The 13,769-nt window shown below is 44.1% G+C and overlaps 1 protein-coding gene across 3 annotated transcripts; it reads right to left on the bottom strand.

The window, feature by feature from the left end:
* Window positions 1-466: 466 nt before the first annotated feature.
* LOC149847003 (carbon-sulfur lyase) lies at window positions 467-13,058 on the bottom strand. 3 transcript variants are annotated; one of them, XM_089998250.1, is made up of 3 exons: window positions 12,790-12,838; window positions 12,580-12,686; window positions 467-1,438 (listed from the first exon to the last, which is right to left on the bottom strand). In XM_089998250.1, exon 3 carries the CDS (start codon window positions 994-996, stop codon window positions 583-585), a length of 414 nt encoding a protein of 137 aa, XP_089854376.1. In that variant the 5' UTR covers window positions 997-1,438; window positions 12,580-12,686; window positions 12,790-12,838; the 3' UTR covers window positions 467-582. The 3 variants fall into 3 exon arrangements, with proteins under 3 accessions (XP_089854376.1, XP_089854377.1, XP_089854378.1); XM_089998251.1 differs by lacking the exons at window positions 12,580-12,686; window positions 12,790-12,838 and adding an exon at window positions 13,021-13,058 and having other exon boundaries at window positions 467-1,271; XM_089998252.1 differs by lacking the exon at window positions 12,580-12,686 and having other exon boundaries at window positions 467-1,271; window positions 12,790-12,857.
* Between the last annotated feature and the right edge of the window lie 711 nt (window positions 13,059-13,769).

Raw genomic sequence — 13,769 nt, 5'->3', positions numbered from 1 at the left:
TAAAAAATAATAAAAATAAAAACGGGTCATTTTTAAAAAATATGATTTTCAAGCCAACAGTAACCCGATTTCAAAAAAATAAAATATCAATATTCTTAAAATTATGAAACACATCTAATGATATAATTACCTAATTTTCATCTTCAAATTTTACCTAAATTTAACCTGAATTTTGCTTAATTTTAAAAGTTAAAAATTGGTTTTATCAAATATTATTCACATCGTTTTGGACTTATCAGTGGGCCTGAGCCATGCCCAAACCCAGCTAACGTTGCCTATAATTAAGGATATTTTCTATGTTTTTATCAACTTTATAAAACACTTGGCTAAAATTTAAGAATTTCATAATTTAAAACTATGAAAAAACACATGATATTACATTTATGCTTGTCTACCATTTGAAAGTTAGAAAGGGCTAAATCTTATTTATCTAACTCATCGCTCAAGGACAGCAAGGAAACCCAACTTGAAGGGCAACATAATCCACCACCTGCAGCTTTCAAAACCAAATTCAATAACACCAGAACTCAGGTTTTTGCTTTGAAACCACTGGCTACACAACCATATCAAAACAGATTTTTTTCACTCTGATTTTGAACACGAACTTATGGACGTTGCTTCATAAGAAGCCTCCCAGTTCCTACCAGCAAAATGTCTGATTTCAACATGGTACAGTGTACCTGGATCAACACAGTTGACTGTTACAGCAATGCCATCTGGGTTGGACCTTGGGATGTAAAATGAAGTGATGCCGCAAACTTTACAGAATGTATGCTTTGCTGTATGGCTGCCAAAGGTGTAAGTGGTTAGCCACTGCTTACAAGACTCATCGAGCAGCTTGAACTTTGATGCTGGAACAATGAAATGAATATTGCCTCGCATGGAACAGTCAGAACAGTTGCATTTCCATGCAATGACGTGTCGAGGAGCTTCAACTTGCCACCGGATGCGTTTACAGTGGCAACCACCACTGTGAATTGCGACATCAACACTCATTTGGTGAGCAGTCGTTTTCTTGGTGGTGAGGTGATCACTAGTTAGGAAAATGATTCACTAAATTGATTCAAAGAGCCTACGGTGCTTGGTAGCCCTTACAGAATTTCCCTTTTCAAGATTACAAACAACATTCATTTCCTTCCCTAGCATCTTCCTTCGTACTGTAGATGACCTAAATATGAAAGAGAACAGTACTTCAGTGCCACCAAACTGCTATCCCTTTGCAAGTTTTTGGCCTGAAGCAAATGATGGGCAAGAACCAATATTCTCCATGTCTGCCACTTTCAGAAATAGTAAGAAGAGAGTTACATGAATGATCAATTTCCTACTTTGGTAGGGAATTACATTTTTCATATAGTTACAAAAATAACAATCTAGCAAAAGTGTAATACCAAATGGAAAGAAATGATAGGAAAATGTTAATGTGCAAATGTAAAGCCACCTGTTCAGAAATAGTGAGAAAAGCGATGTAAGCAAGATGAAACATTAAGAAAACACACAAAAAAGCAAGCAAATCTGGAAGGAATGAAATCCCTAGTTTGTAAGACATTCCCCATCTGATTACAAAAATAATATGCAAACAAACTCTTCTAAAGGGAAGGAACTATTGGCTTCATCCTGTAAGAGGTCCTCTAACCTGATTTTAACTCCTTTATTTTCTAATAGTTAGAAATATAAGGACAAATGGAACTGCCTGGCACATGTAGATGGTTAGAAAGCTTGCCAGCTTTACCCATTGTTCTCCAGAGCTAAACAGGACCATTAGCACAAGAAATCAACTTTACATAAAAACCCAACCATATGCAGAAACTTTAGCATGACTTTGTTTTTTGGTATCAATTAGTTTACCATGTCACATGTTGATATGTTTACAGTAAGCGATCAACAGATCAACATTTGCAAATCATAACTTTTACTGCATGTTTGGAAGGTGGAATCACTTTCACATGGGAAAGTGATTAACATGTCTGTGTTGCACAAGGTGGTATTAGGGTTTTTGATGCAGGGCAGGACCCGATTGGGTCCATCGTGCCACCCGATCTGCCACAAAGGGCAGATGAAGGACTTCGCGCATATGACTCACTTGCAGGGACGGAGCCACGACGCAGGGAGGTACCCCTGCGCACCTACGTCAGGCGTGGTGGAGCTCGCACGCCCCAGAACCAGCTGCAAAGAGAGACTGACCCGGATCGTGGGTCGGATCTAGATCTGGACCCACGACCCGGTCCAGTAAACAACCTTTAAAAGGCCCTGCCTAGGGTTGCGTGAAGCAGAGATTACTGAAAAGCTCCAGCCATCTTTTCCTTCCAGCAGTTTCCTGTTCATTTACTTGTTTACTGTTTTTTTTCTTTACTTCCTCCCCTGTTATTGCATTTTCCTATCGTTTATTGAAGCATTTCTGAGTTTAATAAAGAAGATCAGTCCCACTGATTCATAGTGGGCCATTTTTTTCTCCTCTCCTCCAACGTGGACTGCATCAAAGTGGTATCAGAGCAGCGGGCGTTCCACCTTCATCAGCGGTATGGCTCTTGAGGAGGGAACCGATCCGGTACAAGGCGAAGTGCGTGAGGAGGCGAGCAGCGAAGATCCCATGCTGCGTGTCATGGAGGTGTTGACGAAAATACAAGAGAATGTGTTGCGCGTGACTCGGGATGTTGCAGGCCTATCGAAAAGGCTGGATGGGATGGATAATCGCTTGACAGCACTCGAGTCGCGCAAGGGGCCGTGCGCAGCACCAGATGCAGACTTCGCTGATGGCGTGTCTGCAAATCTGAACCTCCAAGGGGCTGAATCATCCCAGCCGATACCCCTACGGCGAGTGAATGTGCCTGTTTCAGCCTCCATGAATGGTCCGGGCTACCCAGTAGTTCCAGCATCCATGTATGGTCCGGACATCTCTCGACAGCACCAGGGGATCCCGGCGAACAACGATGCCCTGGTAAGAGCACCCCACTCCCGACAACGGGTGACTGCGCCTATTTCACAGGTGGACCCGAGCCTGCAGGGCCCCAGCGGTACGCTGGGTCCACTTGCAGGCCAGGGTGCGTGGCCAGGCGCAACAGCAAGTGCGCTGAGGGTCAACCCGAGCCTGCAGGACCCCAATGTTGCGCTGGGTCCACCTGCGGGCCCAGGGTCGTGGCAGGGCCTCGCTCGGGCTGTGTCGCAGAGTGAGCTGGGTCGGCAGGGGCCCAGCGTCACGCTGGACCCTGCTGCTGGCCCGGTCCTATCAGCCCAGCTTGGGAGAGACGTGCATCTCTTCCCCGACCCCACACGGGGAGGCTCCGTAGCCGCATCCCTGCGAGCTGGAGTTGGCGAACCTTTGTTGATGGGCCCAGATCCAAGAGGACCCAATCCAGCTTGTAATGCAACAGGACCCAGGCCTGTTTCGCTGGGACCAACCATTAGGTCTCAGGGAACGGGTTTGGGTCTAGACACCCCTTACCCAGCCTACCTAGTTGGTTCCGGTTCGCGGGCAGCCCCGAACCAGAACCAACCCATTAGTTCTGACCCTCAACATATACCCCAGACCGACCCTAACCCATATCGGACCCGGACGGAGCTCCAGTTTGGATTTGAGCCGGGTCAAAACCAGACCCATAATGCTATGGATCGGGGATCAAGTTCAAACCAAGCTTCTTATCCCCACAACTCGAACATCGATCCAACCCACTCATATCTGGGTCCGACGAGTAGTGTAGGAGCGGGCCTGACCCATATCCCATCGGGCGAATCGAACCATCCATATCACCACCAGACACCCTACCCATACCCATACCCAAACCCAAATCCACCTGTTTACCCAACCCTGACCCAAAACCCAACTCAACCTCCAGCCCAACACCATACTCCTAACCCACAACCATATTATACCAACTTTACCCGCCAGGAACCAGAAACTCACCCGAACCCTCCCCCCTACATTGGCCTTCCCGTCATTCCAGTACCACAATACCGGCCGCAGATGGTGCCCGCCCCCAGGCAAACCAGACCGAGGCAATGTCAGCAAGAACCGGCGCACCCTGACCACCGACCCCCCATAGGGAGAGTTCGACAGCACCAACATCCCGGCGAGCAATACCGCCCTACAAACAATGAAGCAGCCTGGGACGACGACCTTTTCTGGAACGAGCATCCTGCCGGAATGGTGGAGCCGCGACAACAGAGAGCACCAGACCACTCCTCCACTTATGGCGTGAAACTGGATCTTCCGGAGTTTGCGGGGCGATTCGACGCGGAGCAGTTTTTCGACTGGTCTTATGCAGTGCAGTTCTTCTTCGATTATCACACAGTTGTTGAACATCGTCGTGTCTCGTTAGCTTCTACGCGATTGAGAGGCCTAGCACAGACATGGTGGGTGGAGCTACAACGATCAAGGGAGCGGCAGGGATTAGAGCGCGTACAGTCGTGGGAGGAAATGCAAAGACTGATGCAGTCAAAGTTCGTGCCTTCGGATCACGCCGAGCGAGCCAACAAGGAGTACCTGACCCTGCGCCAAGGTTCCCGAACTGTAGCAGAGTACACTGCGGAGTTCCATCGCCTTTCCCTGCGTGTGCAGATCGAGGAAACAGCTCGTCAGCAGGTCACGAGGTACATTTCGGGTCTCTGCCCTGCTATCTCTGATGATTTTAGTTGTGTCACAGTGGAAACATTAGATCAAGCCAGCAGTTATGCCATGAACATCGAGGACAAGCTGAAGCGGAGGCAGGAATATCGGACTACCCGTAATGAGCCCACCAGCCGACCCAAGCCAAGTTTCCCAACCAGGGGAGCAAGCTCCCCTAGTGATTCAAAACCTAGAACAGACCTTGGCAAACCTGACCAGTCCGGTCCAGCTTTCCACACCCGGTCCAAAGCCAAACCTACTGAGTCGACCCTTCGTTGCTTTAGGTGTCAAGAATTAGGACATGTCGCGTCCAAGTGTCCGACCGTGAGCAAGAACACCCATCTGGTTGAAGGGATTGTCGAGTCCGCAAGTGAGAGTGATAGTGATGATAATTCATTAGTTGAGGTTGATGATAAGAGGGGAGTCATAGAGTTCGACGGCAACGTCGAAAGTTTGTTGTCCATCCGTCATGTGTTGACCACACCCCGAGAATCGGCCCCATCGAAATGGCTAAGGAATAACATTTTTAGGACCCGGTGCAACTGTGAAGGGAACGCATGTGACGTCATCATTGATACTGGAGCTTGTGAGAACATGGTGTCTGAGAGTGTGGTGTCTACCTTGAAACTTAACACAGAAAAGTTGTCCCAACCCTACAAGATGGCCTGGTTCAAGAAAGGAAATGAGGTTCCCATCACTCAGCGATGCCTAGTCCGGTTTTCCATGGGGGAACACTACCACGATGAGGTGTGGTGTGATGTAGCCCCTATGCACGCGTGTCACATTCTCTTGGGACGTCCCTGGCAGTTCGATCGCCAGACAACTCACGATGGCCGCAAGAACACCTACTCCTTTGTCTTTAATGGCCATAGAATAGTCCTTCTACCCATCAGGGAGACTGGTTTCCCCACTGTAGACAAACCTGAGCGAGTTCCCCGAATCGCAGGACTCTCGTACCGGCTCTTCCTGGACCACTGCCAGGAAGATGGCTATTGTTATGCCCTAGTGGCAAAGCCAGTGATGAGTTCGTCCGTGTCCATTCCCGCGGACGTTGCCCCTCTTCTAGAGGAGTTCCGCGACATTATGCCGGATGAATTACCTGATGGATTACCTTCGGCAAGGGTAGTTCAGCATGCCATTGACTTTGTGCCAGGGTCGAGTCTACCCAACCTTCCCGCATATCGCATGAACCCCACTGAGCATACTGAGTTATTAAGACAGGTTCAGCAATTGATGCAAAAGGGTTTCATCCGCGAGAGTGTTAGTCCTTGTGTCGTTCCCGCCTTACTTACTCCTAAGAAAGATGGGTCCATGCGCATGTGTGTCGATAGTCGTGTGATCAATCGCATCACAGTCAAATACCGTTTTCCCATTCCTCGTTTGGACGATATGTTTGATATGTTATCTGGTGCCTCCATTTTCTCTAAAATAGACCTAAAAAGCGGGTATCACCAGATTCGTATACGCGAAGGGGACGAGTGGAAAACAGCATTCAAGACGCGTGATGGATTGTACGAATGGTTAGTCATGCCGTTTGGGTTGTCTAATGCCCCAAGTACCTTTATGAACATGATGACCCAGGTCTTGCGTCCGTGTATTGGGAAGTTTGTTGTTGTCTACTTTGACGACATTTTGATCTATAGTTCCTCATTGTCCGAGCATTTGAGTCACCTGCGTCAAGTCTTAGATATTTTGAGAAAGGAAAATTTGTATGCCAATGCCAAGAAGTGTGAGTTTATGACATCCAGTGTCGTGTTCTTAGGGTTTATTGTGTCATCTGATGGCGTCAAGGCCGACCCTGCTAAAGTCCGCGCGATTCTCGATTGGCCTACCCCAAAGACTATAGGAGAGATCCGTAGTTTCCACGGGTTAGCCACTTGTTACCGACGTTTCGTGAGAAATTTTAGTACCCTTATAGCCTCTATCACGGAGTGCCTAAAAGGTACTAGTTTTCATTGGACACCAGCGGCTAGCAAAGCCTTTACGATCATCAAGGACAAAATGACCAGTGCTCCTGTTTTAGCCCTCCCAGATTTTAGTGCAGTCTTTGAGGTTGAATGTGATGCCTCTAAAGTGGGGATTGGCGCCGTCCTGAGTCAGAATCGTAGTGCCATTGCCTTCTTTAGCGAGAAGCTGACTCAGGCCAGGTGCCAATACTCCACCTACGATGTTGAGTTCTATGCCGTTGTACAAGCCCTTCGTTATTGGAGACATTATCTCATTTATAAGGAATTTGTCTTGTACACGGACCATGAGGCATTAGTGCTCGTCATGCCAAGTGGGTCAGCTTCTTGCAAGAGTACACCTTTTCGCTTCGGCATCAATCGGGTACCCTGAACAAGGTGGCTGACGCTCTTAGTAAGAAGAACAGCCTTCTGATGACTATGTCGGTACAGGTCATTGGTTTTGAGCAATGCAAAGATTTATACCCTACGGACCCTGATTTTCACAAAGTCTGGGAAGGGTGCACTTCTTCAGATCGCAACCTCGACCCCCGTTTTTGTATTCATAATGGTTACCTCTTCCGTGGTAACCAATTATGTGTGCCCAATTTCTCCCTTAGACTTCAGTTGATTTCTGAATTACATGAAGGAGGATTAGCAGGGCATTTCGGGCATGATAAGACGTTCGCTCTCTTAGATGAACGATACTTTTGGCCCAAAATGCGCAAAGATGTTGTCAAGTTCATCCAAGGCTGTCATGTGTGTCAAGTGTCCAAGGGTCATCGTCAGAATAGTGGTCTGTACACCCCGTTACCCATACCTGAACGACCGTGGGAGCATGTATCCATGGATTTTATCGTGGGCCTTCCCCGCACACCACGTCGTTTTGATTCAATTTTAGTAGTTGTTGACCGGTTCTCCAAAATGGCTATCTTTGTCCCGTGCAAGCGCACCACCGATGCCTCTTTAGTCGCCTCATATTATTTCAAGGATGTTGCCCGTTTCCACGGTCTACCTCACACAATCAATTCCGATCGCGACACGCGTTTTATGAGCCACTTTTGGAAATCGTTATGGGCCCTGTTGAAAACTAAGCTTCAGTTCAGTAGTGCGTATCATCCCCAGACTGATGGCCAAACCGAAGTTGTGAACCGCACCTTAGGAAATTTGTTACGGAGCCTAGTGGGCGAAAATGTCAAGACTTGGGATCTCGTATTGCCCTAAGCCGAGTTCGCCTATAACAACTCCATTAACCGTTCTACTGGTAAATCTCCGTTCCAAGTAGTGTATGGTCGGTCTCCCACCCATGTCGTTGACCTAGCCCCTGTGTCAGATCTCTCAGCTCCGGATGCCTTTGATGCCGTTGAGTATATGCGTGACATTCACAGACAAGTCCGGGTCAAACTTGTTGAAAGCTATGAGACCTACAAAGCTTTTGTAGATCAGGGTCGTCGTGATGTCCATTTCGAGGTCGGTCAACTTGTCTGGGTGTATCTGCGTCCAGAGCGTTTTCCTATAGGCACCTATAGCAAATTAAGTCCTAAGAAGTATGGCCCTTTTAGGATCCTTCAGCGATTGGGTTCGAATGCTTACCTCCTTGAGCTGCCCGATGATTGGCATATTTCCCCTATTTTCAATGTGGCTGATCTATATGCTTATTGTGGCAACAACAAGTCGACAGAGCTGACTTCTTCCCAACCAGGGGAGAATGATGCAGGGCAGGACCCGATTGGGTCCATCGTGCCACCCGATCTGCCACAAAGGGCAGATGAAGGACTTCGCGCATATGACTCACTTGCAGGGACGGAGCCACGACGCAGGGCGGTACCCCTGCGCACCTACGTCAGGCGTGGTGGAGCTCGCACGCCCCAGAACCAGCTGCAAAGAGAGACTGACCCGGATCGTGGGTCGGATCCAGATCTGGACCCACGACCCGGTCCAGTAAACAACCTTTAAAAGGCCCTGCCTAGGGTTGCGTGAAGCAGAGATTACTGAAAAGCTCCAGCCGTCTTTTCCTTCCAGCAGTTTCCTGTTCATTTACTTGTTTACTGTTTTTTTTTCTTTACTTCCTCCCCTGTTATTGCATTTTCCTATCGTTTATTGAAGCATTTCTGAGTTTAATAAAGAAGATCAGTCCCACCGATTCACAGTGGGCCATTTTTTTCTCCTCTCCTCCAACGTGGACTGCATCAGTTTTTCAGTATTTTTCGTTGAGTGTATTGCAGTGAGGCTTGAATGTAATTTTATTTTTGTATTTCTTTTAATGTCCTTTATCAATAAAATTATCTTTTTATATTTTGATATGTGTATTTCAATTCTTAAGTTTTGTATAATGTTTTTGAATCTTGGAGATCATCTTAGAGTGCATTGGAATCCACACCATTTCGTGACAGTCTTATGCGGCTTATAGAGACATAAATGCTTCACATGTGATTTTATGGTTGTATTTTATGCAATTCATTATTGTCTCATGTGTTGATTTTTGCTAAATTTTTCTTATTTTCTTAATTTTTTATTTAAATATATATATATATATTAAAATTTATGATACGATACGGTGTATGGGCTTGACCGATACGGGTTACGATATGATACATACAACCTTGGTAAGCACAGTTGCATATTTGATAAATCAAATGCCTTCCAAGGTAATTGGGAAGATCTCTCCCCGTAAGAGACTGCTTGGAAAAGAACCAGATTATGACATGCTAAGGGTATTTAGAATTACATGTTTTGTTCTAGACTTCTAGTTTCTCAGCAATTCAGAGATAAGTTGTCCCCTAAGGCAGTAGAGTGTTGTTTTATAGGATATCCTGAAGGACAAAAAGGATATAAATGTTTTGATCCCGTAAGTAGGAAAGTGTGGACATCACATCATGTAGAATTTTGAGAACATGTGTAATTGTACAATCAAAATGAGTCAAAGAAGACTATGGAGTTTACTTTATTCTTTTTGGTGCCTTTGGCACAGACTTCTGATAGAAGGAATGACAAGGAATGTATCACATAGAGCAGAAGATCATTACAGGATCCTGTATAGTCCTTTTTGGAGCAGCGTGATTAAGGAGAAGAGCCCTTGATTGAGACAAGTCCCGATGTCCTCCAAGTTGATCCTCACGAGTCAACACCATTGTCCCCTCTTGATCCTCGGGTGCATAGTAGTCCTAGACCCTCTGTTCCTCCCCCTAGATTTGTTTTCTATGATTCTTTTTTTTCTACTCATTAAGCACTTCTAGCTATGATTTAGTCCTATAGTGAACCAAAATCCTATGTTGAGGCTGCATCAGATCCAGAGTGGTAAAAGGCAATGGCAAAGGAGTTCGAAGCTTTGGAGAGAATGAAAGCATGGGAGTTGGTTGAACTGCCTCAAGGCAAAAATGTAGTTGGTTGTAGGTGGGTGTATAAGATCAAAACTAAAGCAGATGGGTCTCTTGAAAGATATATAAGGTTCGTATTGTAGCAAAGGGATATAATTAGCAGTGGGATAGACTTTTCTGAAACCTTTGCACAATGACCCATATGACTACTATTAGGACCCTGCTAGTTGTGGTTGCAGCAAGAGGATGTGAACTATAGCAGATGAATGTGAAGACTATCTTTCTAAATGGGGACTTGGAGGAAGAAGTGTATATGGAGCTACCTCAAGGAATTGTTGATAAGGAAGTCAGGGTGTATAGAGGGAAAAAAACATTGTATGGGTTGAAACAAGCTCTAAGAGCTTGGTTTGAGAAATTCAGTGTTACAATGATGAGGTTGGGATTCAGACAAAGTTATCATGAGCCAGCCATGTTTGTGACATCTTCTGCTAAAGGTCGGTGTCTTCTTTTGTTTTATGTAGATGATATGATTATTGTTAGAGATGATAGGGCAATGATTGCCAGAGTAAAGATGCAGTTAACCCAAAACTTTGAAATAAAAGATTTAGGAAAATTGAAATATTTTCTGAGTCTTGAAATTTTATACTCCAAACGAGAATTTTTGTTGACTTCGCACAAATATTCAACAAAATTGATTGGGAAGGCAAGACTTGCAAATGATACAAAGCAAGTGAATACTCCTATAGAAGCTAACTGCAAATTAAAGCATACGAGTCGTGAACTTCTCAGTGACCTGACCCTACAGTTTATAGGCAGTTAATTGGGAGTTTGATTTACTTGACCATTTCACGGCCAGATATTATGTTTGCAGTTCATATGGTAGGTCAGTTTATGAGTGCCCCTAAATCATCTCATTTGGCAGCAATTATGAGTATTATTAGATATGTTATGTGTACCATACATTATGAATTGTTCTATTATGCTACACCATCATTGGAATTGAATGCATATTCTGATGCAGATTTTGGGGGAGCTTCTAAGGATAGGCATTCTACCTTAGGGTTCTCTGTGTTTTTAAGAGAATCGTTAATATCATAGAAGAGCAAGAAGTAATAAAGAATTGCTTTGTCCACTACTGAGGCAGAATATCGTGCAATAGCTCAAGTGATTGTAGAAATCATTTGGTTGAGGTTATTGCAGGACATGAGAGTAAACATAAACACCGCAGAATGCTATCCATATCGCCAAAAATCTAGAATTTCATGAGAGGACTAAGCACATTGAGATAGATTGTCACTTTACTCGTGATGGAGTTATAGCATTGGCATACATTGGAACTCAGAGCCAGATAGTTGATTATTTTACAAAAAATTTACCCTTTAAGGCTTTCCAATCATTCTTGTTCAAGCTTAGGTTAATTGTATTCTCGTCACGTCAAGCTTGAGAGGAAGTGTTGAGGAAATGTCATAGTTTTATTTGTGTGTAATACCCTTTTTTGTATCATTTTGTACATACATTCTAGTATATGGTATTACTCTAAACTAACTTATATCTCACTACTCCACTATCTTGTTTTGTCTTGTAGTGGGCTCTATGGGGGTCGACACCCCTTTTTTATCTTGTTGTAACCCTAATAGCTACTCAATGAAGTTACTCTTCATCTTCTTTCTTGGTTTGCTTCTCAAACTCTTCCTCTCTTAAATCTGATTCAGCATTGTTAAGATTTCATTCATCAACCGAACTTGATCACTCGGTCTTAGATGTTCCATCTAATTTGTCTTCCTATCATCCATCTTCTACTCAGATAAGTAAAAGCTCTAGAGTTCCTATTCCTCCGTATTTTGTGTCTTATGAATTGTTTACTCCTAGACATCGTGCATTGTTGGCATTGACCTGGGACCAGTCAAAAGAAGATATTATAGTTTCAAGCGGAAACCTGACCGATAGTATTCGAGAGGAGCCAAAAATACATACACTGCAGATGATCGACAATGTAACAAGACCTCATCTATTTCCCCCAACCTGTTTTAGTGGATACAAGGACACAATCAATAGAATTGATGCACAAGGGCAAGAAAAAGGGATCAGGTCGCCTAACAATAGTTGAAGAATGCATCATTCACAGAAAAACTGTAGTGCTCTAGAGGAATATTCATACCTCATTGTTGTATCCAACCTCAAATGCTTAATTACAACTTTTAAGGGTCACATTTGCAGTGTGTTTTTTCTGGTGAACCAGGGTGACCATTCCATCAATTTTTGCTTTAACATTCCATTCGCAGTTTCAATGGTTTTAAATAAGTTATTCAATTTTTAATCGTGCTCCTATTTGTTTTCAATCCAAAGTTTATAACATTGTTTCTTTCATCAAAACTGTCCCTTAGCCCTTAGGTAGGGTCATCAAAGAAGAAGCTACAACAATGAAGTGTCTGCTGAAAATACCACTGGCCAAACAGAGAAATCTCAGTGTCAGAACAGTTTCTGCTCCACCTTCGCAGCATCTAGTTTTTTTTTTTTTGGCCAATAACTAAAGTTAACCTCACGCTTTTGTCATCACAGCTAAGAAAAAAGAAAATGAAAAAAAAAAGGAAATCATGAAATGAAAATCTAGTTGAATCCAACCGCAAGCATGACTAAACTCAAATGAAATTGAGTGAATTCAGACATAAGAACAAAGATCTAAGGGATAAACTCAATATCTTCACATACTTGAACTTACCCAACTCATGAAATTGTTTGGTCAATACAAATCTTATCAAGTTAAAGAGAGAGACGGGGCAATAATCTGAACCTACAGGGCATCCCCCAAACCAAGCACGAATCCTACTGAAATATCACAAATGGACCTAATGATTAGCAAACAAATCAAATGACCTAAAAATGAAACCAGCATGAATGAAATCCTTGAGACTAGAAGTAACTCCCATACCCTATTGCAATTTCTCCACTTATGCTACTTTCTGTGGATAAGCTGAGCGGGTGCACCTAAAGCCCCTCCATGAGAAACTTTGTAAGCACACCGACCAACTTTCATTTAATGCAGGTTGTGCACATAAGCATTTGAGAAGGAAGAAATATTAATATGCATAATGTTTTTCCCGTAATTCACGCATACTTAAAATGACTGGACACATATAAAGGGAGAAAAAAAAGGACTTACAAGAGAAGCAAAGCCCTTCAGCAGCCACCGGTGAAAGGAAAGAGGGAGAAAGAGAAGAGGAAACGCAAATTAAAAAGAAAGGATTTTTTGCAAATTGATCCCCGCCTTATAGCCGATTTGCAAAATAGACGGGCCAGCACAACGAGTCGGATCAGCCCTAGCTCAAATCGGGATCGGCTCGGTCTATGACCGATCCGTGTTCGCCCGTTCATTAAGTGAGCTCAGACTCATAAACGAGCCGGTTTGAACAGCCACTATGGCTAGGGACGGTAGTGGACGGGTGCGGGTGAAGGGGACAAGGTCTTCATCACCGTTCCGTCTCAAAATAGCGACCTTCATCCCCAGTCCATCCCTGTGATGGGGGACTTTGGACCTCCACCCCTATCGCGTCTCAAATTTACAATCCTCGTCTTCGTCCCCATTCTCATTTTCGTTTTTTATCTCATCCTCGTTTATTATTAGGAATATATATAAGTTATATGTAATTTTATTAAATAACTAATAATATTTTAATCATTTTACTAACGGAATTCGAGAATGAGGCAAGGTGGGGGCAGGGAAAAGCGTAAGTCCATCTGGATTTTTATTTTCACCTCCATTCCTGCTCCAATGAGGCAGGTTCGGACCGATTCCGTGTTATCTCTGTCCACTGTCATCCCTAACTATGGTTAGTTTAACCTGATTCAGCTCATTTAAGCTAGTGCTTAATAAAAAATATATATTATGCATATTGTATATGTTGGAACAAT

Source organism: Nuphar pumila, chromosome 2, assembly GCF_984573655.1.
Source record: "Nuphar pumila chromosome 2, dmNupPumi1.hap1.1, whole genome shotgun sequence".
NCBI classification, from domain to species: Eukaryota; Viridiplantae; Streptophyta; class Magnoliopsida; order Nymphaeales; family Nymphaeaceae; genus Nuphar; species Nuphar pumila.
This window is presented reverse-complemented; position numbering and strand designations above follow the sequence as displayed.

What these genes read in the sequence shown, in the direction of transcription:
- LOC149847003 (XM_089998251.1), bottom strand. Translation starts at nt 996, where the DNA reads ATGAGTGTTGATGTCGCAATTCACAGTGGTGGTTGCCACTGTAAACGC.